Genomic DNA, 17,047 nt, shown 5'->3' on the forward strand with positions numbered 1-17,047 from the left:
ATGGTTCAAGTCTATCATTTGTTTATTTTCTATTTGTTCTATCTATACTACATTAACTTTTTCCTCTTTCTGTTTGAGTTAGCTGATTATTTAAAAAAATTAATATAATTTATTGCCAAATTGGCTAACATACAGTGTGTTTAGTGTGCTCTTGGTTTTGGGGGTAGATTCCCATGATTCATCGCTTACATACAACACTCAGTGCTCATCCCAACAAGTGCCCTTCTCAATGCCCATCACCCATTTTCCCCTCTCCCCTACCCCTCATCAATCCTCAGTTTGTTTTCTGTATTTAACAGTCTCTTATGGTTTGCTTCCTTCCCTCTGTTTGTAACTATTTTTCCCCCTTCCTTCCCCCATGGTCTTTTGTTAAGTTTCTCAAGTTCTGCATATGAATGGAAACATATGATATTTGTATTTCTCTGACTGACTTGTTTCACTTAGCATAATACCCTCCAGTTCCATCCACGTTGCTGCAAATGGCAGGATTTCATTCTTTCTTTTTGCCAAGTAGTATTCCATTATATATATAAACCACATCTTTAATTTTATTTTGAGAGAGAGAGAGCATAAGCGCGTGAGCAGGGGACAGGCAGAGAGAGATGGAGAGAGACAGAATCCCAAGCAGGTCCCTTGCTGTCAGCATGGAGCGTGATATGGGGCCCAAACTCACAGACTGTGAGATCATGACTTGAGCCAAAACTAAGAGTCCTATGTTTAACCAACTGAGCCACCCAGGTGCCCCAAGCTGATTATTTTTTAATGATTCATTTTATTTCCATTTCTGGCTTAATAACTGTCTTTTGTTGTTATTTTAGTGAATGTTCACAGTTTATAGCATTCACTTTTAACTTACAACGTTCTAACCTCAAATGCTGTTAATACTACTTCATGTCTAGTAGGAGACTTACAGCAGTATTTTTTCATGTCCTCCCTCCTGGTTTTTGTGCTCTTGTTGTCATACAATAAATTTTTTCTTCTGTTATAAATCCCATTCTTCATTGTTATTATTTTTGTTTAAAGTGTCTCTTATCTTTTAAAAATTTTAAACAAGAAAAAGAAATCATTTTATAATTCCTTATACAGATACCATTTCCGGTGCTCTTAATTCCTTTGTATAGATACAAATTTGCATTGGTTACCATTTTCCTTCTGTTTAAAGGGACTGCTTTTACCATTCTTGTAGTGTGGGTCTGCTGGTGATGATTGCTTTTTTTTGCTTGTCTATGAATGAAAACATCTTTATTTCACATTTGCTTTTGAAAATTTTTCACTGGGTATTAAATGCTATTCTGATGATATATATTTTTTCCATGTTTCTCACTTACACTGTTTACAATGAGAAATATGTTGTCATCTTTATCTTTGTTTTTCTGAACATAATTTAGTTTTTTTTACTTTGGCATCTTTAAATCTCTGATTTTAAGCAATTTGATTTGCATATGCTATATATTCTCTGTATTTTTGTTCTTTGAGTTCATTGAACTTTGCTATGGAATGAATGTTTATGTTCTCCCAAAATACATAGGTTGAAGCCTAATCCCCAAAGTGATGATGGTGTTTAGTATTTCCACCTTTGCAAAGCAGTTAAAACATGAGAGTGGAGCCCTTATGAATGGCATTAGTGTCCTTAAAAAGGAGACCCCACAAAGCTCCATAATCCCTTCAACCATGTGAAGACACAGTGAGAAGACAACCGTCTACAAACCAGGCAACTAGCTCTCACTAGACACCAAACCTAAAGGCACCTTGATCTTGGAATTCTCAGCCTCCGGAATCATGAAAAATGAATTTCTGTAGTTTGTATGTCACTGAGTCTGTGGTATTTTTGTTATAGCAGCCCAAACAGACTAGGACAGCTTTTTGAATCTGGAGTTTATAATGATCAAATTTAGAATATATATTTGGCTCTTATTTTCTCAAATCCTTTTTCTGTCCTCCCTTCTCTTCTTTTCAAAAACTTCAATTGCCTTTGTATTGGGTCCTTTAAAGTTTTCCCACAACTCACTGATACTATTTAAAAAATACTTTTAAAAAATGTGCGGTTTATTTTGGATCGTTTCCATTTTTATTTATTCAAGTTTACTAATCATTTATTTCTGTAACTGTTAATCTGCTGCCAGTCATAGCCAATGTAATTTTCATCTCATTCATGGTCTTTTCCAACTAAAGAATTTGAATTTGGGTCTTTCTTTTAAATGCATATTTCTAGTGAACTTTTTGAATATCTAGAATACAGTGAACTTTTTAAATATCTGGAATATAGTTACAACATCTGTTTTAATCTCCTTGTCTATTTTTTTTAATTTTTTTTAACGTTTATTTATTTTTAAGACAGAGAGAGATAGAGTATGAACGGGGTGGGTCAGAGAGAGAGGGAGACACAGAATCTGAAACAGGCTCCTGGCTCTGAGCTGTCAGCACAGAGCCCGACGCGGGGCTCGAACCCACGAACTGCAAGATCGTGACCTGAGCTGAAGTCGGCCACTTAGCCGACTGAGCCACCCAGGCGCCCCTCTCCTTGTCTGTTAAGTCTCTAACAGTTTCATCAGTTCCATGTCACTTTTAATTTATTGATTTTCTGTTCATTATGAGTTGGATTTCCTGCTTCTTTCCAAGCCTCGTAATTTTTGATTGGCTGTGAATTTTAACCTGAACTCTAGTCTTGAATAAAGTTAGATACTTGTAAATAATTTGATCCTTTTGAGCTTTGCTTTTAAGGTTTGTTCATCAGTATTGGATCAGTTTAGGTCTAATTATTCCCTGCCACTGGGGCAAGACTCTTCTGGGTACTCTACTCCATATCCACAGAATTTACCAGGTTTTTCAGTATAGTTCACAGGAGCACATTCTCTTCTTACCCTATTTAAACACTAATTATTGTTTCCTCTAGTCATTTCATTTTAATATGACAGTTTTGATTGGAAGGAGAAGAAGGCCTTTTCCTTACCTCTGCTGGTGTCTATACTTAGAATTCCCCAAAATATATAGTTATTTCCCTTATTAATATCTTGGGCAAAGCAGTAATAAAATGTCTCTCTCTTTCTTTAATAAGATAAATACTTCAATATGCTCTCACTGCATTAGTTTTCCCAGACTGCTATCATGTTGACATCATCACATTTGTTAGAATTGGATTGTGATTGATATTTATTTTTTCTTTCCTCAAATTATCCTTGCATTTAAGATATAGCTTAGCTTGCATCAAATTATAATTTAACTTTTCTCCTTCAGCATTTGAAAATAGCACTATTTTGTCACTTTTATTCAGTGTTGCAATGGGAAATGTGAAGAGGTTTATCTAACTTTTACTCCTGTGAATACTGCTTTAGAAGTGCTACTTAAATTATGGTTCACACACCAGTGAACTATATTAACTGTTTCTTACCACTTCTTTACAAGATAAATATAGAAATAGAGTATTTCTAACATTTAGAGTAAATTGACAGAGAAATTTTAAGAATGTTGAATCTAACAATAATTACAACTTGTAATTGTATGCATGTTTTTTATTGACTTCATTTTTACAATAATTTGTTTTAGAAAATTATCAGTCTGTGATATATTAAATATAAAGCAATAAACAGCACTTATAACAATAACAACTACAACAAAAAGATTCTCTGCAATTCAGAAACACTGCTGGATATAGTCAGAAACTCTGGTCACAGGGACTCATGGACCTTCAGGCCAAGAGGCCTCATAATCAGTGAGCCTGAGGTCACCCATCAGAACTGTAATCTGGGTGGCTCAGTCGATTAAGCATCTAACTTTGGCTCAGGTCATGGTCTTCTGGCACTCACATGCTTCGTGAAGTCAAGCCCTGCATCAGGCTCTGCATTGACAGTGTGGAGCCTGTTTGAAATTCTCTCTCTCTCTCCCTCCCTCTATCCTCCTCCCCCACTCTCTCTCTCTCTCTCTCAAAATAAATAAACAAACTTAAAAAAAAAAACACCCTAGCAATCTAGAGTTTACAGAGAATGGGCTATTATCCTCACAGTATGGGTTCTTCCTCTAAGTCACTTAATATTACACCTATAAGGAGAGCTTCATGGATTTAAGGTTGAAGTAAGGATAGAGTGACCCAGAGAAAGTTGTCTGGGTGAAGGAGAAGATGTGGGTACCCTCAGTCATGTCATAGAAAGAAATGTCATTATCCTCATAATCCAAAAAAATCACAATCTTTTGTGGACACTTTTTTATCAAGAGACACTCTTGCAGAGAAATGTTTTGGAGACAATAGGTGAGAGCCCTGTATTCACATCCTTTCTTCTCTAAGACTCTGAATTTCTTATTTTGTAGATCTTTGGATAACTCCCTGCTGTCTGTGGGATTCTCATAAATGCCTAGAGTCCACTCATCAGCGTCCTTAACATCCACTTCCCAGTAATGTTTTCCTGAGGTGAAGTCTTGCTGATTCAGTGTGATAAGGTTGCAGTCTCCTTGCTTATCCCTGAGAGACAGATCGTGTGTTTCCTCTTTGAAGTTCTCTTTTCTCTCTGGGTCAGAATTATTCTGATGAAAGATTTCCTGATTTACAGTCACAGTGGCTGAGGATAAAGAAAAGGGAAGGGAAGGGCCAACATTATATATTTCAGAAAGTTGTGCAAGCAAAACCTTGGAAAAACAGGATCAAGTAGTGAAAGAACACCTATCCCCTGAATGTGTGTGTACTGGGAGAGGTAGAGCTGTGGAGTGCTCTCACCTTGGGTGCAATTTACTTATCTCTTCTTATATTACCTATGTTATTATCAATGTCTTGGCAGAGTGCCAGAATGAGCTGAGACTTGTAGTGTTTACTTGAGAATAGTGTTTTTCCATGTTCTTTACAAATTAGAACCATGTTCTTCAATTAGTAACAGACTCCATGTCAGCTGACCTCTTTAAAAAGAAGAGTTGAGTTACTCTCACCATTTTGAGCACTTGTTACTCAGTTGGGGATCTCCTCAACAGGGGCTACAATTTCTGTTCAGAACCAAGTGGAACCCCCACCACACACACATACACACACAGAGATGAGAAAGCGTGGCCATTATATGAAAGCAGAAATGCAACCAGAGTAGCTAATCCCAGCAGCAATTTTCAGTTCAGGCCAACAGTTAATGATCTTCATGTTCTTGCTTCTCTTTACCAGAATAATCATACTTCTGTCTTTTCAACTAGGAGGTAATGTTAGGAGGGAAAAACAGGGTACCCTCAGGTAGGTTGGAAAGGAGTCAGAAAAATAAACAAAGAGCCACTCACCAGGCTGGAACTGTTCCTTCCTCCAGTCTGTAAAAGAGCAATACAAATTGAGACTGTGATGGAAGCATACCCACAGAATGAAGATGAGATACACACTTCCTCTCCTGGATCATTGCTGTCTCTTCTCAGCTCTCTTTCCGTCCTCTGCTGAGCCCCTTGAACAACAGCAGTGTCCAGAAAGTACAAGACAAAGGATGTACTTCCTGCCTGCTGTCTCAGATTAGAAACAATCCCCTCAATTGAGCTGATGCTGCAGAAATAAGTCTGGAGAACACTTGGAGCAGGGTCTAGTGTCCTAGGCACCTAAGACTTTTGTGGCACTCCTCACTGAGGATGAAAATTATGAAATGTCATTGTATATTTTATTTTGTTTTGTTTTGTTTTGTTTGTTTTAGAGTTTTCCCAGCCTATGACCACTTCAGAGTAGAGTTAAATTTATGACCAAGGTTTTTAAACTAAGCTCTTTTATTTGGACACTTGTAATCAGATTTTTAATATTTTTCTCCAGAGACAGATTTCTCATGGGGATAGAACTACATCTGCTTCTGCCTGGGACCACTTCTCTTATGATAAGATTTATGATTTTATTTAAAGATTGGATATTCTCTTAGCGTCTTGGGGCAATAGGCAGATAAGAACTTATCCATAATTCTTGATGGCCTCTCACTGACCTATCTCTTCTAAGAAGGGTAGTACTCTATATACAGAATCAATGAATATGTGAGTCAAGAAGGACATCTGTGATCATGTTTTCCAATCTCTTCATCTTAGAAATAAGGAGGCTGAGGTAAAGAAAGCAAAAATGACTGAATTCCTCAGCTGTAATTAACTGATATATTTGGAACTAAAACCCACATATCTTCATCCTTACTATACTATACTTTGCTCTCTCTTGTAGAATCATGGAACATGTTAAAGCAGCTCCAGAAAGAAAGCTCTTAATAGAAACTGCTTACCTGACTTTAGCCTTTGGGAGGGGCTTCTTGATCCTCTCTTACCAAAGCATTTACCAGACTGTGTGCATTTGCCTGGTTGTTAGCTTACTCACCCCTCCCACCCCAAGTTTAAGACCATTCAAGTTCTAAATGGTCAGAGATCATGGCTACGCACCAACATCTAACACAATATCTGGCATATAAAAATTGCACAACTGTATGTTTAAGGAATGACCTAGTATGCTTTTGAGGTCTAACTCTGTATTACATATGCACATACACTGTCTTAAACACATACAGTACATGGGCACAGGTATTAGAAGATATAAAATAGCCAGTTCCCTCTACTACCAGATAAACATATTTTTACAAATAATATTAAAATATTTTGAGAGATTGTTTTCAAACTTAAACCTTGTTCTTGTGTACTGAACTTTACTTTCTTTATTTACAGTAAAATAAATAAAATCATAATATCTTTTTCTCCAAATGTGAAATGTAACATTATCTTCTCTTTTGAGCTTTATTCACAGTATAAGAGTGCTGATATAATATAGGATATTCTTTATTCTTCTTAAATCTCATCAAAATCGCTCTCAATTCTTTCTCTTCCTTCTCCATTGTGGATAGGTTAACAATTTATGTCAAATCCTCTCTAGTCATTTGGAATTTACCAGTCAACAGTTATTTCTCTTTAGCTCTGAAAAATAATTGAACATTTGAGCTCCCAACTACGAAATACTATAGATTGGTACCAAATAAATCTTCACAACTTGCAAGTGGATGTGTGCTTGTGTGTGTTTATGTCTCTGCTTATTATACTCAGAATATCAGAGGCTCATGGAAAGATCTAAGTCAGAGAGTTACTTACCAGGATACAGCAGGGCCTTCTTCCAAACTAAAACAGAACAAATCCAGTTAAGGCAAACCGAGACATCCGGAGCCTCACATTCTTCTCCTTTCCCCTTATTTTTTTCCACCAATCACTATTAAATCTTTCAGTCTTTCCCTCTGAGGAGAGGGAGCTTAGAAAGTGTTGGACATCAAAACATTGAGTGGTGTGGGAAACCCAGTTGCTTACCTTTATGGTATAGTGACTTTCGCTGTTCTGAAAGAAATGATATTCAGTGAGAGACCCAGAACAGATGTCGACAGGGGAGCAAATTCTATACAGGACATGAGAAGAAGCAAGACTCACCAAGTTCTTTCTTGAGGTTCTCTGAAAGAAGAGATAAAAAATCCATCAAACTGGGTTTTAGCTGCTCTTGAGTTCATGGAGTAGCTGAATCAATTCCATGTGGCCTTCCCTTAAGGGCCCATAGTTAAGTAGGTGAGAAGGATTAGCAATCTAATCTTGACAAGTGCTAGGAAATGACAATCTAAAAATGACAAGTGCTAAGAAAAGTTACATGGGAAATGTCATGGGGTCACTGAGGAAGGAGGGCCTATGCTTCATGAGAAGGTAAGAATTTTTAGGTTCTTCAGAAGCTTATTCTCGAAGGAAGAATAGGAGGAGAAGATGGGGGAAGACATTTCCACAAGGAGAAACAGCAGCATAGGTTGGGTACAGATGCATGAAGGGCATGGTGTGGTTTGAGGAGCCCCACCTTAGAGGCCTGATGATCACTGCCCACAAATCTCCAAGCTTCCCACATGGTTTTCTCCTTTCCATAGGATTCCCAGCTTTATGGAATTCTTGGTACCCTGTATTTTCCCTGGGATCTCTTGGCAACCTTTTATTTTCCCATGTACATTATACAACCTATACCCCCAGCTCTTCCATGAACATCTGATTTGTCCTGCTGTTCCAATTTACCTTTCGCCTTAAGTGCCAATTCCTTTTCATTCTCCATCTGATCTCTTTCCTGGGATTCTTTCTTCCTTTTCTTTACTTCTCTTTCTTTGGCTTGGTGTACTCTCCAGCCAATGTAGCTGATCCCAGTGAGGAGGAGTACCAGCACAGGGACTGTCCCAACCAGGGCTGCCTTCCATGGAGACATCCTGGGGAAGAAGGGCTCTGACACAGGCATGTGAAGACACAGTGAGACTAGCCTAGAGGCTATCCTGCCCTCTCTCCAAGGCTCCCTCAACTCTGTTTCCCCCCTCCCTCTCCTCCCCACACCTCAACTCTGCCTTGGGGTTTGTGCCTCACTCACCTGGGAGGAAGATGGCTGACACTTTCTCCTGACCAGAGAGGGGATTCTGGATGGAACAGGTCACATTGCCCAGAGAGCTGTCTGTGACCACAAGAGATGCTTCCACATGGAAGAGCCCATCTTCATCTTGGGTGTGAGACTCAGTGAGAGACTGTAGCTTCACACCCATCATGTCACTCCACTGTACCCTGGGTTTTGGGAACCAGCCTTCTGCAGAGCACAGTACTCGTATCCCACCATCCTCGGGCCCCATCATGTGAACACGAGGCACAGAGCCCAACCCTGAGGAGAGAAGGCATGTTCCTAAGGCCTGTGGTCCTTGGGGTTTAGAAGCCCCTAAGGCCGAAGGCCAAAGTGCCCTCACTAGACTGATGAGCAAACTGAAGCTCAGAGGTCAAGAAACCTCTCGTAGTGAGTGTTAGGCCAAACTGTGATTCAGTTTTGAAATCAACTTGATGCCTTTGCACTATATTTGGAAAAGAAAGCTTTGGGGTCATTTCACAGATAGGAAAAAACAGGTACAATTAAAGCTATAGAAGGAGTTTAATTCTATAAATTGTCTTTTCCTACTGAATGTATAAAATTCTACTAATGTCCGAGCGTGTCAGTACCGATCTGAATTAATATTAGTTTATTTTCTGGAGTCTTTTAGGATACCAAAACAACCCTAAAAATATTGCCCTTTTTGGTGTTTAAAAGTGAATAGAGTATGTAGTCATATCCTCACTGTATAGTTTAGGAAACTGATATCCTGCAAGGTAAATTAGCATATCAATATCAATATATGGAAGATCATAAGAAATGCCACGTTAGGAATCCAAATGTCCTCATTTTTCTCTTTGCTTTACACCATGATGCACACTTCTGTGCCAAGTTGACATACCTATAACATGCAGCTCCACAACGGCTTCTTGGGAACTGTGACCATCTTTAAAACGACACCGGTACTGGCCATGATCAGAAGAACGGACATGTTGGATGAGCAGGGCCACACCCCCTGTGCTGATGGAGTCCCTCACCAACTCTGTCCTGCCACGGTATTCCAGCATTTGCTCCCCACTTTGTTCCTGTCCATTCTGATACACAAGCACAGCAGGGGAGAGTTGGGCTCGGTACCACCGGATGTGCATGTGGGTTGCACTCTGCTCAGGGGACAGCTGGCAAGGCAGAGTGGCATCTGCCCCTAGCAGAACCACGATTGGCTCAACCGGTCCCTTTACAGAAAACCCGGACACTGCATGAAAATCAGACAGATTGGGGGAATGAGTGAGGGGGAGACAAAAGCCCCAACTGCATTTTTCTTTTTTTTAAGATTTTTTTTTTTTTTTGAGAAAGCATGTGTGCCCATACACACATGTGCACATACAAGCAGGAGGGCAGAGAGAGAGGGAGAGAAAGAATCCCAAAAGGGTTCACATTCAGCATGGAGCCTGACTTGGGGCTCCATTTCCACACTGTGAGATCATGACCAGAGAAGAAATCAAGAGTCAGTAGCTTAACCCATTGAGCCACCCAGTTTCCCCCATTTAATACATATATACGTATACACAAGGAAGAGCTTTTCTTTATGATAAATTCTTGTAGAATTGCTGAATCAACATGTATAGAGATGAAACATTTTAATACTCCCTGCCTAACTGACATCAAATTAGAGATATTAACAAAAAAATATCATTATTGTAAACTCATGCCTGGTTTGTCTATAAACCTGGAGTCTGAAAACTTCCTGAGGGACCTTCGTATTTATGGAAGGACTCAAGTCCCAGAAAAAAAAATTTTTGTCAAGCGTCATAACCAGATAGAGCCCAGAGATCCTGAGTCCAAATTCTTTATGCTCAGACTTGCGTTTTCTTGGCAGTGTGAACATTATAAAGTATGTTTTTAACTGATAATTACATCAAAATTAAGCAAGCTAAAATCACCCATACTCAATAAAGATTTAGATAAACATAGCTATGAGTTTTTTAAGGTCTACCCAAAGTAATAAGGGGTGTTGATACACAGATCACTCCCATTCTTGGCCAGAACTTTCCAGCATTCTGTTAGTGTGAACACAGTCACGGTTTTCCCCCAATATTGACTGCCTTTGAGAAGAGATACACTGGCGACTGATGAATGACCAAGTATTTTCATCATCTGAGAAGAGCCATTGAAAACAAGCCAATAAATAAAAAGCCTGAGGGAGAACACTGACCTGTTGAGTACCATGTAGACACCTGGAGAAGGAGGACAGGAAGGAGGAAGCCAGCATAATAGCCAGGAGAGCCCACCATCTTCTTCAGAACAGAAAGTAAAAGCACAAAATATTCACTCTGACAAGGAAGAAGTACTCTGTAGGAGAAGCTGGTAAGTAAGTTAGCAGGAAGAAGGCTTTTAGGGAAAAAAAATCCCCTGTTCAAAGATTTACTTTCATACACAACTTTTTGGCTGTTATTCCTGACAGACCACTACCAATTCCAACCCCTCCCCAATGGGTTTTCCTTCCCTCTCTTCTTTCTGAAAACCAACTGTTTCTCCAGCAGAGAAACTATAAACCATTCTCTTGTGCCCTGGGGGTTCTCTTGTTTATCTATGGACTCATCCTCTCACCAAAGCTCTCTTGAAATTAAAAACCCTGAGTTCATTTTGAGAAATGAAAGCAGACACAAAATTAGTCCACTCCTATTAGCCGATCTAACTTCCTCCTTCTTGCATTTATTCACTGATTCATTCATACATTTATTTATTTGTTTGACCACAAATACACTTGTGGCTTAACTCCAGAAAGAGAAAGGAGTTTTCTCTCCATGTGACCTGGAGCTCAAGCCCTTTTGTTTTTGGGATCCATATTTCCCACAAACTCACCTCCATATCACCACACATTTCTTTCTCACATCCAGATTGAGCCAGGGGCTTCCTGGAAACTCCTGATCTCCTCAGTGCAACTACAAGTCCCAGCTCCAGAGACAATTGGTACCTGGTTGTTCTTGTGGTCAGCATCCAAAGGTGTGGCTGTAGGTGCTGGGAGCAGCAGGTTTCTAACCCATCCCTGGATTGGAAAATGTACTTAGGAAGGGGGGCAAATGGAGCTGCCAAGAGGCGCTGACAGGTGAATGCTTCTCCTAGAAGGAGTCGAATGAGGAAGTCACAGCCTGCCTGCAGCTCTTCCTGTTACTTTGAAAACTAGAGGTAATAGAATTAATCCTAGGGGACTTTGGACTGGGCTAAGATATAAAATGATAGGAAGTCTAAGGTGTGCTTTGGTCAAAAATGCTCACGTCTTCCTACCTGCAAAGGGCTGAAATCACATTATTCAGGGAGGGAGAATCCCTTTCCTGTGTGATATTCAGGGATGTTGGTCATCCCAATTTTTAACTCACAAAGTTAACTGATTAAGAGAACAAGAACCACAGATACAGGCTTCCTCCTATCACACCCCAAATGACACTGGAAGCCACATGCTGAGCTGTGCAGGGGAAAACAAGAGGTCGGAAATGGAGGGCTCTGTACTCTGAGGAACTTAGGGCTGTATATCCAAAAACTTTAGGGCTCCCTAAAGTAACATGGAAATAATAACACAATTGTACAGTCCCAGACATAGAATGTGCTCAAAAGGCGTTTCTTTCCATTTCACATTCTTTCCAAGTACAAGTCATGTTTTTTTCATATCACACAAAGTTGACAGATAATTAGGGACACAAATAGCAATTGCGTAAATATTAGTATGTAAGCCACTAGCAGTCTGGTGAAAGGGATACCAAGATTCTAAATAAATATTCTCTAGAGACAGTGAGGTACATTTGACTCTTTAAAAATAAAATTTATGGAGATATAACTTGCATGCAATGGAATGTATGGATTTGAAATGTACATGCCAATGAAGTCTTACAAATGCTTACACTCATAGAACTACCACTTCCCTCAAAATATGGAACATGTTTGTCTCCTGAAAATTTCCCTCATCTTTACTGTCAGCCAATTCATTCCAGGAAAAACAAACAGTATTTTGATATGAATCATGATAGCTTAATATTGCCTTTCCTAAAACTTCAAAAACAATAAAAAAAAATCATACAGCATGTCTGCTTTAGCATTTGGCTTCTTTGTATAAACAAAATGTTTTTTTTTTTTTGGAGATTCAACCATGTTGTATCAGCACATTAAAAAATTTTTTTTATTGCTGCATAATATGGCATTGTTTGATTATAGTACAATATGTTCTTTTTTAAAAATTTTTTAAAAAAGTGTTTATTTATTTTTGAGAGCGAGAGATAAGAGTGTGAGCAGGGGAGGGTCAGAGAGAGATGGAGACATAGAATCTGAAGCAAGCTCCAGGCTCTGAGCTGTCAGCACAAAGCCTGATGCTGGGCTTGAACTCATGAGATCATGACCTGAGCAGAAGTCAGATGCTCAACTGACTGAGCCACCAGGTGCCCCTACAATATATTTTTCTACAGTTCTTTTCAGGGTTGCTTTCCCACCTCTCTCACTCCCTACTCGTCCACTCAAGTCCTCTCCCATCATGTAGGGCAGCCCTCCCCACTGAGCACTGAGCTCTGACATCCACCTAATACGTTAAGTCTGAAGTATTTGGGAATGAGAAGGGAACACTGAAAGAAAAAAAGTGAGGGTTAAAGATACTACTTACCTCTTGTTTACTTTGTGATTTCTGAATATGCTTGTGTGTGTATTCTGTTCCCAAATGTAAATAGATCAATATACATTTCCAACAAAGCTAGAAAATAAATGTGAAAAATTCATATATATATATATATATATATATATATGACATTTTTCCCAATAACAGAGAATTGTTTGAGGAAAGTCAATCTGTGGAGAATATTTTAAGGGAATTACATCATGTCTATAGCAGTGTTCATGTTTTTAAGGGGAAAGGTGAGGAGGGAGGGTAAGTGAGCACTACAAGATATTATTCATTTCGAAAAGCAGTTTTAAGACAGTGTGAACAGTATGGTCTTACTTGCTTAAGAAATGTGAAAGGATAGACATCGAAATCACAAAAAAAGGTATCCTGTGGTATTTATTTTTGAGTGATACAAATATGGGTGTTTCTTTTTTATATATATATTTAAATGTTTATTCATTTTTGAGAGACAGAGGGAGACAGAGTGTGAACAGGGGAGGGGGAGAGAGAGAGAGAGAGGAAGACATAGAATTTGAGGGAGTTTCCAAGCTCTGAGCTTAAGTCCCATGCAGGGCTTAAACCCACAAACTGTGAGATCACGACCTGAGCCGAAGTTGGCCGCTTAACTTACTGAGCCATCCAGGTGCCCCAAAAATGGGTGTTTTTTTTTAATATGAAATTTATTGTCAAATTGGTTTCCATACAACACCCAGTGCTCATCTCAACAGGTGCCTTCCTCTATGCCCATCATTCATCCTCCCCACCCTCCCATCATGGATAAAGAAATTGTGGTTTGTATACACAATGGAATACTACGTGGCAATGAGAAAGAATGAAATATGGCCTTTTGTAGCAACGTGGATGGAACTGGAGAGTGTTATGCTAAGTGAAATAAGTCATACAGAGAAAGACAGATACCATACATTTCACTCTTATGCGGATCCTGAGAAACTTAACAGAAGACTATGGGGGAGGGGAAGGAAAAAAAGAGTTAGAGAGAGAGCCAAACCATAAGAGACTCTCAAATATGGGTGTTTCTATCTGTTATTTTTGCTTATCTTGAATTTTCAAATTTCTCTCACATAAAAAAGTGAAGAATAATATGTATATAAAGATTTTTAAAAATACAAATGTGAAGTACAATAGGAAGGATTCATTTGTCGGAAACGCAGGACTGAAGAAACAGTCAACATTCCTGGGAGTGAAAAACTGGCTTAAAGTAGAAACCAAGTGAAAGGCTCAGATATGGGAGTAGACACTGCTGAAGGTCAAAACATTGGGCGAGAGCACTTGGTGTTAACATGGAATGCTGCATCACTAAACTGTACACCTGAAACTTACACTGTATGTTAACTAACAGGAATTTAAATTAAAACTTAAAAGAATATATTGGGCTAGAAAAACGGGTTACTGGATTCTTCCAGAATCTGATATTTTAAATCAAAGAGATAAAATCTAAGAAACATAAGTTAAATTAAGTGCATTAGATCCAGAACTTCAACATTCATCTAATAGGCTTTCCAAACTGGGAAGCAGATTAGGGCCCAGAATCAGAAGAAAGAGTACTTCGTAAAGAGTTAGATTATTGGAGGGAAAAAAGATGTCACTTACTCATGAATTTTTAAAAAGTTTTAGAATCCCAAATAAAAAAGAATCTCAAAGCTTCCAAAGTCCAAAAAAAATCCCTCATGTACAAGAGAAGAATCAGATTCCATCATACATCTGCCATGTTGAATGTTAAATTATTTGCTGAAAACAATTCAAAGTAGTCTTTACATCCCTGAGTAGAAACTAGAATTATCTAAGTGACAAAATGAACATCTAAATGTAAGGGCAAAAGACACTTCTGGACAAGAAAGGAATCAGAAGTTTCCCCCTCACAAAACTTCTCTTATGTAAAGAGTGAAGAGTTGGAGGTTTTGACCACAGGGGCTTGGAGCAGGGAGGTTTGGAGATACATCTCATGCTCTGTTTACTCCACTTGGGTTGGAGTAAGGTGGAAAGATAGGAGATTTGGTAGATGCTGTCGACTGAAATTAGCTACCTAGGAATGGAGGAGCCACATGCTGACTTTGTGTTTTTGTTTTTCTGGTAGCCTCTCCCAAAAGAGCAGTTGCCTCCAAGAGAAACTGTGTGGCTTTTCTGTGGTAGTGACTTATTTCATAAATTTAAATTCAAGTATCATTCACATTCATGTTGAATCCCTGACTGTTTAGAAAATGTAAATCCAAATCCCTATTGAGATTACATACTTAAGCAAGTTTCAAAAAGAATGCTTGAAATAAGCAGATATTTTGGTATTTGTTTATATAAGAACAGCTGGAAAAGATCTGGAACTCCCAGCACAGTGGAGGAAGGAGTTAGATAAGTGTCACACTGGGTCATTTCTACTAATCCATGTTAATTGTCTGCAGTGGATTTATATTAATAAAAAATTAAGAGAAATTGTTGGATCTCACAAAGTCATAAAGGTTTGATATAGCATAGTTTATATAACATAACTTCTATAACTTCATTTATATGTTTCTATAATAGTTCTGTTAATTTCTGACTAAATTATAACTAAAATTCCTTTTTTTTTATTTAAAAAAAAATTTTTTTTAACGTTTATTTAGACAGAGAGAGACAGAGCATGAACGGGGGAGGGGCAGAGAGAGAGGGAGACACAGAATCGGAAGCAGGCTCCAGGCTCTGAGCCATCAGCCCAGAGCCTGACGTGGGGCTCGAACTCACAGACTGCGAGATCGTGACCTGGCTGAAGTCGGATGCTTAACCGACTGAGCCACCCAGGCGCCCCCTAAAATTCCTTTTTGAGTTCCCAACTGATTTTGCGTTTTTTAATTTTTTTAATGTTTATTTATTTTTGAGAGAGAGAGAGAGAGAGACAGAGCATGAGTGGGGGAGGGGCAGAGAGAGAGAGGGAGACACAGAATCTGAAGCAGGCTCCAGGCTCCGAGCTGTCAGCACAGAGCCTGATGTGGGCTTGAAATCACAAGCTGTGAGATCATGACCTGAGCCAAAGTCGGATGCTTAACCAACTGAGCCACCCAGAAGCTTCTGATTTTGCATTTTTTAATTCAACTGTATGCTATTAGCACCATCCAAAAGTCTTTGTTGTTACTAAATGTATCTATCTGAAAGGACAATTTTGTTTCTTTGAATTTCTCTGAATGTTATTTTTTTAAAAATTAATAGCGCCATATCTACAACTGTATTAGAATGTGTCTGGTTTGTATTTATTTCTTGTTCTCTATGTCTCTTATAAACCATTTATAGATATTTAATCTTAGACACAGAGTTTCAAAAATGTAAATTAGAGTTTTAAAAAAATTTTTAGTCTCTAACTCAGAATTTCTGTCATTCTAAGCAAGAAACAATTATTCTAGAATTCATAGACCTTAAAGGATCTTCAAAACAAAAATGATTTATGTAGACAGGGGACAGTAATCTCATCCTTACGTCTCCCATTATTTATAGCATTGAATGAAGATGAAAATCTAAGAGGATCATTTGGGAAATTTTAATACTGTTTTTCTTTTATCCTTGTTGAGATGGATAAAATCTGGATGTTAGTGGAGAAAATTTCTGTCTGGGAGATGAGTTAGAGAGTATGAATGTGCCCATGTCTTCTCAGTTCCCTGCCTAATGAAATGAGGAAGTCCAAAATTCTCATCAGAATGGCAGACATATTGTGGTGAATGAGCAAGACATTAAAATAAAAATTGCTAACAACTTACACATAATCTATAAGTTATTGACACTCTTCTAAGTGCTTTACATACACTTGTGTACTCCTCACCCAAAATAGGGTACATACTATTATCCAACCCATTGTCACATGAGGAAACTGAGGCACAGATAGGTTGTGTAACTTGCTTAAAATCATAAGTTGTAAATAGCCTCACCAGGATCTTAACTCAGGTAGTCAAGTTCTAATATCTATGCTATTAACCTAGACAATATACTTCTCAGAAAGAAAGAAATGACTTGCTTTTGATCCTGTCTATATTTTATAAGCAAGTAATCATTAGATAGATTTACTATACATGACAGGTCAAAGTTTTCTTTCCTTATCTTATTTTACTTTC

At 38.5% G+C, this 17,047-nt stretch overlaps 1 protein-coding gene across 8 annotated transcripts; it reads right to left on the reverse strand.

Annotated features, from left to right (window-relative positions):
* Nucleotides 1–3,491: 3,491 nt before the first annotated feature.
* LOC123608199 (butyrophilin-like protein 1) lies at nucleotides 3,492–11,494 on the reverse strand. 8 transcript variants are annotated; one of them, XM_045497829.1, is made up of 10 exons: nucleotides 11,292–11,494; nucleotides 10,530–10,666; nucleotides 9,219–9,569; nucleotides 8,336–8,617; nucleotides 7,996–8,196; nucleotides 7,378–7,398; nucleotides 7,266–7,287; nucleotides 7,051–7,082; nucleotides 5,245–5,271; nucleotides 3,492–4,550 (listed from the first exon to the last, which is right to left on the reverse strand). In XM_045497829.1, exons 1-10 carry the CDS (start codon nucleotides 11,312–11,314, stop codon nucleotides 4,036–4,038), a joined length of 1,611 nt encoding a protein of 536 aa, XP_045353785.1. In that variant the 5' UTR covers nucleotides 11,315–11,494; the 3' UTR covers nucleotides 3,492–4,035. The 8 variants fall into 8 exon arrangements, with proteins under 8 accessions (XP_045353785.1, XP_045353784.1, XP_045353783.1 ...); XM_045497828.1 differs by having other exon boundaries at nucleotides 10,530–10,678; XM_045497827.1 differs by having other exon boundaries at nucleotides 10,530–10,608; nucleotides 11,180–11,494.
* Between the last annotated feature and the right edge of the window lie 5,553 nt (nucleotides 11,495–17,047).

Source organism: Leopardus geoffroyi, chromosome B2, assembly GCF_018350155.1.
Source record: "Leopardus geoffroyi isolate Oge1 chromosome B2, O.geoffroyi_Oge1_pat1.0, whole genome shotgun sequence".
Lineage (NCBI taxonomy): Eukaryota > Metazoa > Chordata > Mammalia > Carnivora > Felidae > Leopardus > Leopardus geoffroyi.